This window comes from Chelonia mydas, chromosome 1 (genome assembly GCF_015237465.2).
Source record: "Chelonia mydas isolate rCheMyd1 chromosome 1, rCheMyd1.pri.v2, whole genome shotgun sequence".
NCBI lineage: Eukaryota > Metazoa > Chordata > Testudines > Cheloniidae > Chelonia > Chelonia mydas.
The window spans coordinates 57,050,502-57,063,104 of record NC_057849.1 but is presented as its reverse complement, the minus strand read 5'-3'; the positions used below and the strand labels follow the sequence as shown (position 1 = coordinate 57,063,104).

The 12,603-nt window shown below is 40.8% G+C and overlaps 1 protein-coding gene across 14 annotated transcripts in view; it reads right to left on the bottom strand.

Moving 5' to 3' along the window:
- The window catches only part of CAB39L (calcium binding protein 39 like), a 109,637-nt gene that overhangs the window by 38,342 nt on the left and 58,692 nt on the right, over positions 1–12,603 (bottom strand). For all 14 annotated transcript variants that reach the window (XM_037893461.2, XM_043532998.1, XM_043532966.1 and 11 more), the window contains 2 exons: positions 10,782–10,946; positions 5,224–5,342 (listed from right to left, as the gene is read on the bottom strand). In XM_037893461.2, the coding sequence (XP_037749389.1) occupies positions 5,224–5,342; positions 10,782–10,946 (284 nt within the window). The remainder of the gene's footprint in view (positions 1–5,223; positions 5,343–10,781; positions 10,947–12,603) is intronic.

Genomic DNA, 12,603 nt, shown 5'->3' with positions numbered 1-12,603 from the left:
GAGACAGCATGCTATAATTTTATAACAGAGACGGCCAAATTCAGGGAGATAATAGGGAGAGAATACTTGTGGAATTACTTTGGGTTTCTTTCAGTTTTCCTTCCTTTTTAAAATTAATTTTGTAATGAAATATTTTATTATATTCATAAGAAAATACATAATCAATAAAGAAATGACAGGGCTAAGTTAAGCACATAGACCCAATCTTGCAATTCATGGCACATGAGCACAGAAGACTGTTCATGCGCAACAAATTGCAGGCTTGGGGCCCTACCCCTATGTTAGGTACTTACTATACATTGTGGAATCTGGAACTCAACCCCGAAGTTGGATCCATGCAGATAGGTGCCCCTGTGTTCGCTCAAATGTATTACAGGCTCAAGGCACCTTATTAAGATCCCTTGTATAAAAAAGTTCTATCAACCAAGAGAGCACAAAGAGATCTATAAAGAAACAAAAAGCTGTGTTCGGGTCAAAGGCAGATACATGGCATGGTTTCCTATCTCCATGGGAGTTCAGCAAGGCTGCATTCTGTCACCATCTTTGTCCAATACTGCTATTGACTGGTTGATAGATAATCTTCAGGAGGCAGCCATCGGTGGCACTGAACTGAACACCATTCTGCTTCGAGTTTTTGAATACACCAATAACATTGTCTTGTTGGCTCAGTGGGGTGAATTGCAGCAGCTGACGGCCAATCTGGTCGGAAAAGAAGCAGCGCATGTTGATCTGGTAATTAATCTGGATAAAACTAAGCCCCTGGCCATTGCCATCAAGCAGCCCCCAGATCCAGATTACAACCAGCTCAGTAAAAATCTATCTAGGTAGCAACTGTCAAATACTTGGGCAGTGTCAGACAGCACTGGAGAATGCTCAAAAGATGTAGATGCTTTGATAGGCGCTGGAGCACCCATGGAGAAAAATTAGCAGCTGCTTAGCACCCAGTAGCAGCCAAGTTCCCCCTACTCCACTCCCGCCCGCGGCCCCCGCCGATCAACTCCTCCCCCTCCCAGCACCTCTTGCACGCCGTGGCTTGCACATTCGGGGGAGGGGGCGGAAAGAGGGGGGAAGAGGCAGGCGGAGCGAGGCCTTGGGGGAAGAGGTGGAATGGGGGCATGACCAGGTGTGGAGTGGGGGCAGGAAGAGGCAGGGTGGACTGGGGTTGGGGCCTGGGGCTGAGTCGGGGTTGAGGACCCCAGGGGAAGATTAGAAGCCAGCACCTGTGGATGCTTGTATGGCAGCACCTGCTGCCATATTTCATGCCTTTCAGCAGCCTCTGAGGGGACGTTGTGACATCAAGCTTGCTATGAAGCTGTGGATCTATGGATCCACGGTTATATCAACTCCATCGTGTGGACGCGGTGCTGAGGAAGGCTGAAGAACATAAGATTGATGTTTTCAACGGTCATCATCTTTGTCAGTTGTTCCATATCAAGTGGCAGGACAAGATCACAAATGAGGATCTTCAAAGCTAATAAACCCAGCAGCCACCTCCATCAGCAATGGTTCCGTTTCAGCTGCCTTCTTGGTATGGATATGTTATAAGAATTGAAGACCAATGAATTCCAAAGCATGTATACTAAGGAATGTCACAACATGGCCAGTGACCACATAGGTGCCACAAACTTCAGTGGTGCAAGATGACTGCTAGTGAGGGCCATAAGCTGAATGTGCAGCTAGACCACATTAAGCACTTTGACAGAGATCAATTCAGGTGGTGCTTGATTTACAAGGATGCCATGTACCTTTGGGATTTGCCACAATGATGATGAGTATATAAAAGTTAAAGCATTCAGCAGCAATCCCCAAATACTGCTGTAATATTGTAAAAGTGAGAGTTTTGAACCACTCCAGTAGAATTTTTTAGTTCTTTCTTATAAGGTTCTTCAGGACTGGCATACATTAATATTCTGGCACAGTTAATAGTGCTATTCCCATTGATGCTACAATATACATTATAAGCTTCCATATTATCTTTTTTTTTTCAATTTATTTCCACAGAGTCCAAAGAGTACTTGGGACACGATCCAAAAATATTTTACAGAATTGCGCCACATCGTATAAAACCAGGAAATGTGCCAAAGAAAATGGGAGGGGAAGGAGAGAAGAATCCAAAGAAGAAAGCTAGCAAAAAGGGGTGAAAAAATAGTTAAAAAAACTGACTTAAATATTAGACAAATATTTATTTTTTACTTAAATCAACAGAAAATTTTATGAAATTTTTACCTAAGCAATGATTAAAGGAACTATTATCACTGTCATGTGACAAAGGCAAAAGGGTCACAGAGAGTTGCTTTCCTCTAACTCTGAACAAGAAACTTAATCAGCATGAGAAAAACATTATTTCTTCAGCTATTCTGCCCTTCTCTACTTCACTGTCAAGTTTCTGCATGGAACCTTGCCTAGCCTCTCCTACCTGGATTCCTGATAGAAATTTAAAGGAACAGCGTACATATCTTCATAGCCATTTGAAGCTGGGCTGCAAAACGGTAGATTGAAGAAATCCTTAGTCCCAGAAGCTGTTTGCAGACAACTGCTAGTGATGCTATATCTACACTTAAAAACACTGCTGCAGCTGTATTGCTATAGCACTTCAGTGTAGACATTCACTACAGCAACAGGCGGGGTTCACTTATTGCGGTAATTAATGTATCTCCCTGAGAGGAGGTAGCTAGGTTGATGGAAGAATACTTCCATTAACTTAGTGCTGTTTACACCAGTGGTTAGGTCAGCATAGCTATGTCTCTTGAGACATACCTATGCCAACGTACCTTTTCAGAGTAGATCAGCCTGAAGTATTTGGGATTGGGGAGCAGCAGAGATGGTCTTCAAATGCCTCTTTCTGTAGGATTTGACCCATGCAGATCCACGCTGAGCACAAACAACATTTGTAGGAGATACTCACTTTCTCACTGCCTATATTCTCCTGTGGAGACCTGCCAGAGAAGTCATATCTACAGCCAGCAGAGAAGAACAGAAATCCCTTACACAAATCTCTGCAGACTAGTCTCAATGCAACAAAAATGTAGCTTTTCATTTGAGCAATGTGTTCACAGGCAGGGTACTTCAGGATCTGACCACATAAACATTAAATAGGCAGTACTTTGAATGTATCAAAATGAAGGAACTATATAAGTGAGCTGTAAAGTATTTCCTGTGGGAATTTTGTTTTACTTATGATCAACCAACTCACTTCGTAGTTGACGCCCAAAATCTGTGTGATTTTTGCACACCTTCTTTTGTATATGCAATCATTACAACAGGACATGAAAGTCACATGCAAATGCCAAATTTGTGCAGACAAACACATTATTGATACAAGTGAATGGACCTCATGCCTTGCTTTATGAAAATTTGCTATATATATTTTAATACTATTAAATTTAACAAAATGCCAATATTTTATAGAGAAACAAATTGGCATAATCATAAAGACTAGTTTTCTGAAATATAGTATTCACCCAATACATAATCTGTAGCTTGACATTAATTAATTAAAATTCAGCAACAACAAAAATCCACATAGCTGGCTGGCTGTCATCCTTTTGAGAAATCTGCTGCCTCAGTGACTCAGATTAACAGATATAAAATAAATCTGAGTTTCAAGGTTAAAGATAAATGAAAGTTAAACTATTAAATTCAATTATATGTTAAGACCAATGAGTGGCCCAGTTTCTGTATTTATCACCCCATCAGTTTATCAAAATAGTGGCCCAATCCTGCTCCCACTGAAGTCAACCAGAATTTTGCCACCAATTTCAACAGGAGCAGACTCCTCATCTGGAAAATCTGGAAAAAAAAATCCCCACTAGTAATACAGTCAAAGTCCAATTTTTTTTTTTAAAATCATTACCAGAGCTGTGAGCAGGTTGCCAGCTCTTGCGATTTCACTGTGAGCCTTAGAATATTCGGGATTTTTCTTAAAGTCCCAGCTCATGGAGCGATGTTATATCAAAATCCCAAGTGCATTTTTGTAAACATCAAGTGGCTATCCATGGTTGCAGAGAAAAGCTTGAAAATTAAAACCCTAAAGGCTCAAAAAAGGTAATTAAAAAAATACATTTGAGGGTCTTTAAATCTCAATTTTGGGAGCCCATCTCGTGATTTTTAAATGCCTGGGTTTAACAGTACTGCTATTACATGGTTAACCAAGAGATTATACTGGTTATATTTATTAACTGACCAATATAACATCTTATTTTTACACATAGTAACTTTCATCCAAAACAATCCTAAAGCTCTTTATAAACAATGGCCTATATTCACCCTCCCCCAGGAAAAAAAAATGAAAGGGTAAATCAGAAAATAGCAGCTTTCAAACCATGGAAAAGCTAAAATTCACATAAGGGCAGGGAGATTTGTGGCCAAGCAGAGAGAACAGAAGCCTCGGAGAAGTTTGGTCCCACTCTCACACATTCACATGCATCAATGAAGTTAACATCCCCTCTGCGCTGCTGCCTAGTCCCCTTTCATGGCAGCACAGCTCACCTTGGAGGCCAGTGAGCTGAGCACTAAATCCTTCTGTGAGACAGAAAGCAGAGCGAGAATTAATGCTGAAAAGAGCAGCGTTAACTTCTGCATTGATCTGCACTTGGAAATCTGCTGGTTGTTGAGGGGAACATGTTCCCTGATTCCATCCCCCTCTCTGATGTAAGTCCAAAACTCACAGAGCCCCAACCATGCAAAGTTCACAAGGAGGAACTTCCAGGTGGTCACGAAAGGTTGTAGAATATGCCTTTCAGACACCGCTACCTTTCATGTAGTCTTTTGTTTCTCTACACAACATGCAATAGTCCAGAATTTGGCCAAATATCATAGAAATCATTTTGCTCACTACCAAAATGCAGCAAGCCGTGAAGGGAACTCAGCAGTTGCGTTGCTGCATCCATCGATCCTACACAACAGTTTAGGGCAGGAATGGAAGAGTGTATCATATGGAAAACGAGGTGGAAAGCAGTCAGAATGTAATTACGCCAATATGGAGTTTGGCCAAGAAATCATGACCAAATAAATAATGCAGGTACTGAAATGTATACAAGTGTCCACTTAAGTAGTAGCAAGTCAACAGAAGCCAAGAAATCGGAAATTAAGGCTGAAATTTCATCCACCATTTTTTCCCCCCCCTCCACAAACCATGGTATAAGGTAGATCAAACACAATACAAGCACGCTCCAGACAATCCTGCTTAATGGAAATCAAACTCCAATTAAAATGAACACCCACCCTTTTAGAAGCATAAATAGGATATGTGGATGGGCACTAATGTATTCCACAGTAGGGCTTCGGGTGCCAATTTGTCTTCTCAAGATGTTGTTAAATATCTGGGATACATCCTTTTTGCCCTGTTAAAGAAACAAAACATAGTTGCAAGTGTGAAAACATGCAAGAATTTGATTATTCATTAGAGTCTTTATTTACAATAGAAAAAGAGACCAAAACAGAACAAGCCAACACTAGTTTGCCCTAGCTGTCTTTCTTTGCTGTTGACCCCCCACATATCTTATTCCTCAAAAGATGGGTGCATCTTCAATGGCGCAACAGGATCCTTTAGTTCCCCCATCTATTTGTTCTGGACAATACCAATTCCACCATTTGCATTTTTCTTTTGCCAAAAGTGCAGACAAAAAACAAATCCTTTATTCTATTAATTAGCAAACATGTCTCCCCAGTGATGCACAACTGCTCCCTTAGCCCCCAGATTTTGAGTCCTCACAGCAGCACTCAAACCGAGCTCCCAGTGGGGCAGTGCAACGCATGGTTTGACCCACTTGGTCAGACTAGACCTTTTTCCTTTTTTTACTATCAAAATGATAGCTCAAACTTAGCTAACTCTTACTCTTAAAAAAACCCTATTTTTAGAGCTTAATTCCAACCCCTAGGATACAGCAACATGCCTGGTGTACTGAAGGACAGGACTAGCATTTCTCCGATACTCTTTATGTTAACCTTAAGTAAACGACAATAACATTTGTCTATCTGCTATGGTTTTTTGTTGTTGTTGACTCTACTTTATTCCCTCAAAACTGGATGAGATTGGTCCATAACTTCGCTGAAGCCCCGAGGAACCCTCCCATTTTCTCCTGCTATTACTCCCCATATACACACGTCTTCTGAATCTTGTACTGCATTAGTCATCATCACTCCAGTTAAAGACTTCTGAGAAGGCCCTTGTGAGCCATTCTATAATCACCCAGAGAGGTTGCTGTTGCAAAAGTGGAGAGAGCCACATTAAAGGTCTTGTAGCGGATAAATATTGGGTCATAATGGACAATGCAAACCATAGGAAAGTGTTATTTATAATCTGTATAATATTCATAGATGCATTACAAGAAGACAAACACATTCCTTGGCTGGGAAATTAATGAAGGTCTCAAGGCAAAGGGCAGATAGTTTCACATAGAGGAGAATTTTCCTAGCTTCATCCTTGCAAATAAATCACGCTTGAGAAGGGCTGAATATTCTGCTTTCCTAGTTGTTCCAGCCCAGCTGGCCTGGAGAGTAAGAGACTAAGAAAGGGAATCAAATCAGTAGGATGGCCCATCTGCTGCTGTTTGAGATATTGATGACACTTGGACATTCCTGTAATTAAGCCAACTTCTTTTTTAAAATGTTCCCTTTTAAACTGTAACACTCTCCACATAAATCTGGAGTACTGCACAATTTAAATCAGTAAGTCATGAGACGTGTTCCCAGGAGTTCCAAAAGTTAGTACACAATGAAAATAATCCAGAAAAGAAGAGCTGTTGAAAAGGGGAGACAACACTGGCCAGAAATTTAAATGATCCTAGCTGCATAAGCACAGGATTTGAGGAGAGATTTCTCAGACCCTTGGGACTGCCTCTCGAATGTCTGGACTTCCAGTGACATCGTGCCAGCGGGTACAGACATGAAAGGAACACTGAATAGACTAAAGAGAAGAGATGAGGCTTGTCCCAAAGATGACAGATCCTGAGCCCCACCACATCCAGATTCCTGCTAAGTGGAGGATATTATTTTCTTGATGTATTATGTTAAAATGTCAGACAGAAATCCAGGTACGCTGGTGGTAGTGGGGGAGGTCTTCTGAAAGAAAAACCTCATACTTTTAAATTTCCCATTGTAGGTAGGTAAGTGCCCAAACAAAAAGGCCTTATACAAAGTCCTGAAGTCAGCCTCAGAGGGACTCTGGAAGACTCATTTAGCGAAGAATTTTCATAGAGTGGGGGGCCCTGAACAGACAAAGACCTTGCACTATCCAGTCTGAACTTCAGGAAAGTCAGCAATCACAACTGCTTTACGGGCTCACAGCAGAGGGTTAATCAATCAGGTTCCTCAGGCCTAAGTCATTAAGGGCTTTACAAATATCAGCCACATAGCTCACCATACTCTCATTTTAAATTTTGGAATCACCACCATCTCTGGCCACGAAAGTAGGAGGAGTGCCAAAAACATTATATTAAGTTTTAAACACTAAGTGTACTACAATGATGTGTTTTAAAATGGCACATCTCCTAGAGGCTAAAGGCAAACACCCATCAAAAATGTATGCAAGAATTAGGTGATTTTGCAATGCTTCCTTTATGTGGAATTTGCAATGTAAATTCTCCTTACAATGAAAAATGCAAGGTACAATAGAGGCAGAGTAGAGGAGGGGCAAAACTGAAGCCAAAGCACAGCAACTAGATATGAGCAAGGGACAATAAACTCATCATGTGGATAATAATTTACCAGATTCCTATGCCATAAAACAACTCAAGCCAATATGATATTTTAAAGGAATTGCAGACAAGAAAATGAATGTAGGATCTCTGTAATGTAGCAGTTTTATGTTATCACCTGTCCTCTGCTACTGGCTATTTCTCACCCCCTTTATTAGCCAACTAATAGAGCTTTTTGTAGCCATTGGCCCAAGTTATAAAGTTCAGATCTGAATTCGAATTAGAACTCCCCAAAGATCAGTTGAGTTTGGGTTCATGATTCCTGCTCAGGGCCATCTCCACTGTTTTATAAGAAAAGGAGTACTTGTGGCACCTTAGAGACTAACAAATTTATTTGAGCATAAGCTTTCGTGAGCTACAGCTCACTTCATTGGCTGCATCATGAAAGCTTATGCTCAAATAAATTTGTTAGTCTCTAAGGTGCCACAAGTACTCCTTTTCTTTTTGCGAATACAGACTAACACGGCTGCTACTCTGAAACCTATTTTATAAGAGCATCAATCCTCAGAAAAAAAACCCAGATTTTAACATGATTTATAATGATACAAATGGGGATTAAACACAAAAAACACATTTGCATGCTAACAAGTAATGCATTGCACAGACACTCAATCAGTTATACGTGGGTAACAATTGGAAGACAGCAAAATAAGGCTCAAATGTGGCCAGGAAAGTTTAGAAACTCAAAAAATTATGGAAATCTGAAGACACAGTGGGCATATACAGTTACTAAACTCCTTTTCAATTACATTTTACTGATGCATTATACATTTCATCTGCTTGATTTGTCTAACAATAACGCCTGTGGCAAAGCAGAGAGTTTTGCTGTGTGATTATATAACTTTGTCATGGATGAGGCTAATTTCACAAGTGAAGTATTTAGAGTTCTGTTCACAGTAATAATAAATACCACATAGTTGCTGGTGCACAGTTGACACATCAGACAGTCCTGGCTTGGAAGACTGTACTCTGGAGAAATAAGCCAAGGAATATTTCCCATTTGATATAAACTATACAGAATGCCACGCTTTTAAAGTAGTACTTATCCCATGACTTGAGAAGTTGTATGCTGATGGTGCCTTTTATTTTTTTACAGTTTGTAAACTACTGGATTATTTTTCTGATTTTAAAGAAAACATTTAGCGACTGACACATTTAGCAATTGCAAGAGAAATAACTGAAGAAATTCTATGATCAAAAAAACCCTCTATCAGTTCAAAAATAGAGGGAGAGGAAGGAACTTGTGTTGACAATGGAATTTTTATATTAAAAAGTAAATGAAAATAATCTATCCCTAGAACATAAATCTCCCAAGGCCATGCCATTTAATGCTGCAAAATGAACATTAAGTCTCACTGAAATGCCATGAGAGGGAGCATATTTTTCATATTTTCCAGTGAAATACCACAAGTACTTTTTTCTTACAGCATTTCAGCGAAAGCCATCGTTACAGCTCTAAAGGACTTCAAGTTTCACACAGAGGAAAATGTTCCTCCTCTTGATTCATTTTCAAAGGAGGCGGAAAGTAACAGCACAACAAATGGTTCTTTCCATTAAATGGGGCACAGGAACTCACACAAAAGGTGACTCCCATAGGATTGCACAAAGTCACCCCAGGAAACAAGATAAAAGGATGATGCTCCCTGGAAACTGGTTTTAATTTCTGAGGCTCCCCATACAACAAATTCAGTTAGTGCCCCTACTTCAAACTGTGCCTAATGGGAAGCATTGTGTCAGCATCCTGTAGGACTGGAAGTACGGAATTCCTGAGTTCTAACCCTGCACCAACATGCTGAATTATTTGTGATGATTCATCACAGGAATTTCCATATTGGATCTGAACAGTAGCCTCTCTAGTCCAGGATCTTGTCTTTGACAGCATCTTCATAGGTAGTGCAAGAAATGCTATAGTGAAGTTCTAGAATAACCTCCCTACAGGGAAGTTTCTTCCCAACCTGCATCAGTCAGAGATTGATTATGAGGGTTTATATCCATCCTAAATTATTTTTAATAAATTTCTAATGTAAATGGAGATATTCTCATTGTCCATATGAATGTCTAATCCTTTTCTAAATTATTCCCAGTTCTTTGCCTTAATGTTATACTACTGTGGCAATGAATTTCCAAGGCTAATTACGAGTTGCGTATTCTCTTATTTTACCAATATTCAGTTTGCTGCCTTGCCATTTTATTTAATGTCCCCTTATTCTTTTACTCTGAGAAATGAAAACAGGATTGATCCAATCTATCAAGCCATTGATTATTTTGTATACCTTTATCAACTAAGCTGTCTCAATCCCTTCACTCTCTTTTCATAAAGAAATGTTTCTATGGCTCTGGTTATTTTCATTCTGTATCTTTTCAGAGATAGTGTGACCAAGAATTTAACCCACTCAGGGTGAGGGTACACCACTGAAGTAGATAACAGCATTATTACCAGCAGGAGAGTGAGTTTGGCGGGGGGGGGGGGGGGGGGGGGGGGGGGGCGGAGGGTGAGAAAACCTGGATTTGTGCTGGAAATGGCCCAACTTGATGATCACTTTAGATAAGCTATTACCAGCAGGAGAGTGGGGTGCGAGGAGGTATTGTTTCATGGTCTCTGTGTATATAATGTCTTCTGCAGTTTCCACAGTATGCATCTGATTAAGTGAGCTGTAGCTCATGAAAGCTCATGTTCAAATAAATTGGTTAGTCTCTAAGGTGCCACAAGTACTCCTTTTCTTTTTGCAAATATTTTCAATAGTATTTTGCATCCCATTGCCTTATGCATCTGAGCAGTCCATCCTTTGGTTATTCTGACACTCTATAGACTTCTGCCGGGAAAGAATCTAATGCATCACGTGTAATTAAGACAAAGAGGGCACCTGTGTATCAGCATATTGATCACTACACAACAACAAAGGAATGCTCTGTTGAAAAAAGCCCCCATCTTTCAGCAAGTCTAAAAGTTTATAGTGAAAGTGAGCGTTGGGAAGACCTAGCTACACAAATCAGTTAAACTTTAGGAAACTACAACTAAGCTAAATGACAGTATCAGGATCAAAAGATGGAATTCTTCCTTTCAGAGAACTAATATTGACCTACCTCAAAATCTATCAGCTGCAAGTTGGCTATAAGTGTCACTAGCAGGCCACTGTTGTATAATTCTTGTGCCAGCTGAGCCACTGTTTCCGTAGGCGGCTCCTTGTCACTAGTACCACACAGAATTTCCTTCATTGCTTGCAGTGATTTTGACACTTCTTCTGATGCCTGGTAATCAAACAGGACATTAACAGTTAAAGAATGAACAAACCACAGTGTAAATAAAATTGGTAAAGAAAAACCTGTTCAAACAAAGCTTCAAACAGATTCCAGTACAAAAAAAATGGTTAATGTTATTAAATGGTTTACTAGATTTTTTGCATAAACTGGGGCTGGACATTCATGCTGGATCCTGCGGCCCTTATTCAGGCAAAACCATGCACTAATTCAGCTGTCGGTGAACTTAAATGCAACATACCATATATTCATATGTGTAATATACATAAAATGGGGTCAGATTCTGGGGTAAAGGTGTAAGATACACATCTCTGTGGTAGCAAGGCCCTTTTACGTTTCAGGAGGCATCCACTCCAAATGAAGGCAGGGGATGTTTCAGCTGCCACCCTCCCTCCAGTTTCCAGCAAAGGACTCCACAAGAACTCCGCAAGTGGAAGGCGTGGAGGGACACATTGAATTAGCACACTTCCTAGCTGCCTTGGATATATTCCTTTTCCATCCAAAGCCCCCTACTTTTGGGGCTGCACTGGCCCCACTACAGTTGGCCAAGTAACTCCTTACAGACAGTGTCAGATTTGCATCACTGCAACCTATTCTTCCCATGACAGTGTTTTTGCCACTTAGACCCTAAACCAACCAGCAAGCCTGGCCCATCACCTTTAACTAGGAACTTATTGATGGAGTGTACAGATATCTAGATTGCAGGTAAACAACCTAACCTGCTTCCACTAAAACAAAACAATTGTCACTAAGCAAAACCAAAGCCAAATATCCTTCCTCCTCCACTCCTTCACGGTTTACTTTAAAACACTTTTGATGAGAACAACTTTTCAGATGCATCAACCATGAGTGCAAGATACAAAATCTGGATGTTGCTTCAGATCCACTCCTAAACTAGAAGGTATTTGAATCCAGGGCTTTGGTTTGGCCAAGAAGAGAGACAGGAGCCATTTGTAAAGTCTGATTAAAAAAACAGGTTAAGATTTTGAACATCCCAAATTTTGGTGGCTATTCGCAGAATCCAAGGCCAGAAGGGACCACTGTAATCATCTAGTCTGACCTCCTGTATAACACAGGCCATAGAACTTCCCCAAAATAATTCCTAAAGCATATCTTTTAGAAGAACATCCAGTCTTCAAACATTCAGAGCCAGACTTCTGGTCTGAGCCCATCTCTAGTTTTATTCCCGAGGGCATTCTGTGCCAAAAAAATTAAAATTCTGCACACAATATTTTAAAATTCTGCAAATTTTATTTATTTGTCAAATAAACGTGGAGGCTCGAGCATGGCATTGGGGAGCAGAGACCACTGGCTGCTCCCCAATGAAACACCCCAACGCAACACCGCAGGGCCCTGCTCCTCCATGCCAGATGCACCCGGTGTGGGCAGGCAGGCTCAGCAAGACAGAATTCAAATGTGGAGGGGCTTCGTGTGAGGGGATCCAGGTGTGGGTTGAGAGGGCTCTGTGTCGGGCAATCTGGGTGTGGGCAGCTCAGTGGGGAAATCCGTGTGTGGGGTGGGGGAATCTGAATGCATAGGGACTTGTTCTGGGTGAAACAGTAATGGGACTCTGCAAGGGGTCCAGGTGAAGGTAGCTGTGGCTCAGCAGGGAGAGGTCTGGATGTGGGGGTGATACAGCTCAGCAGGG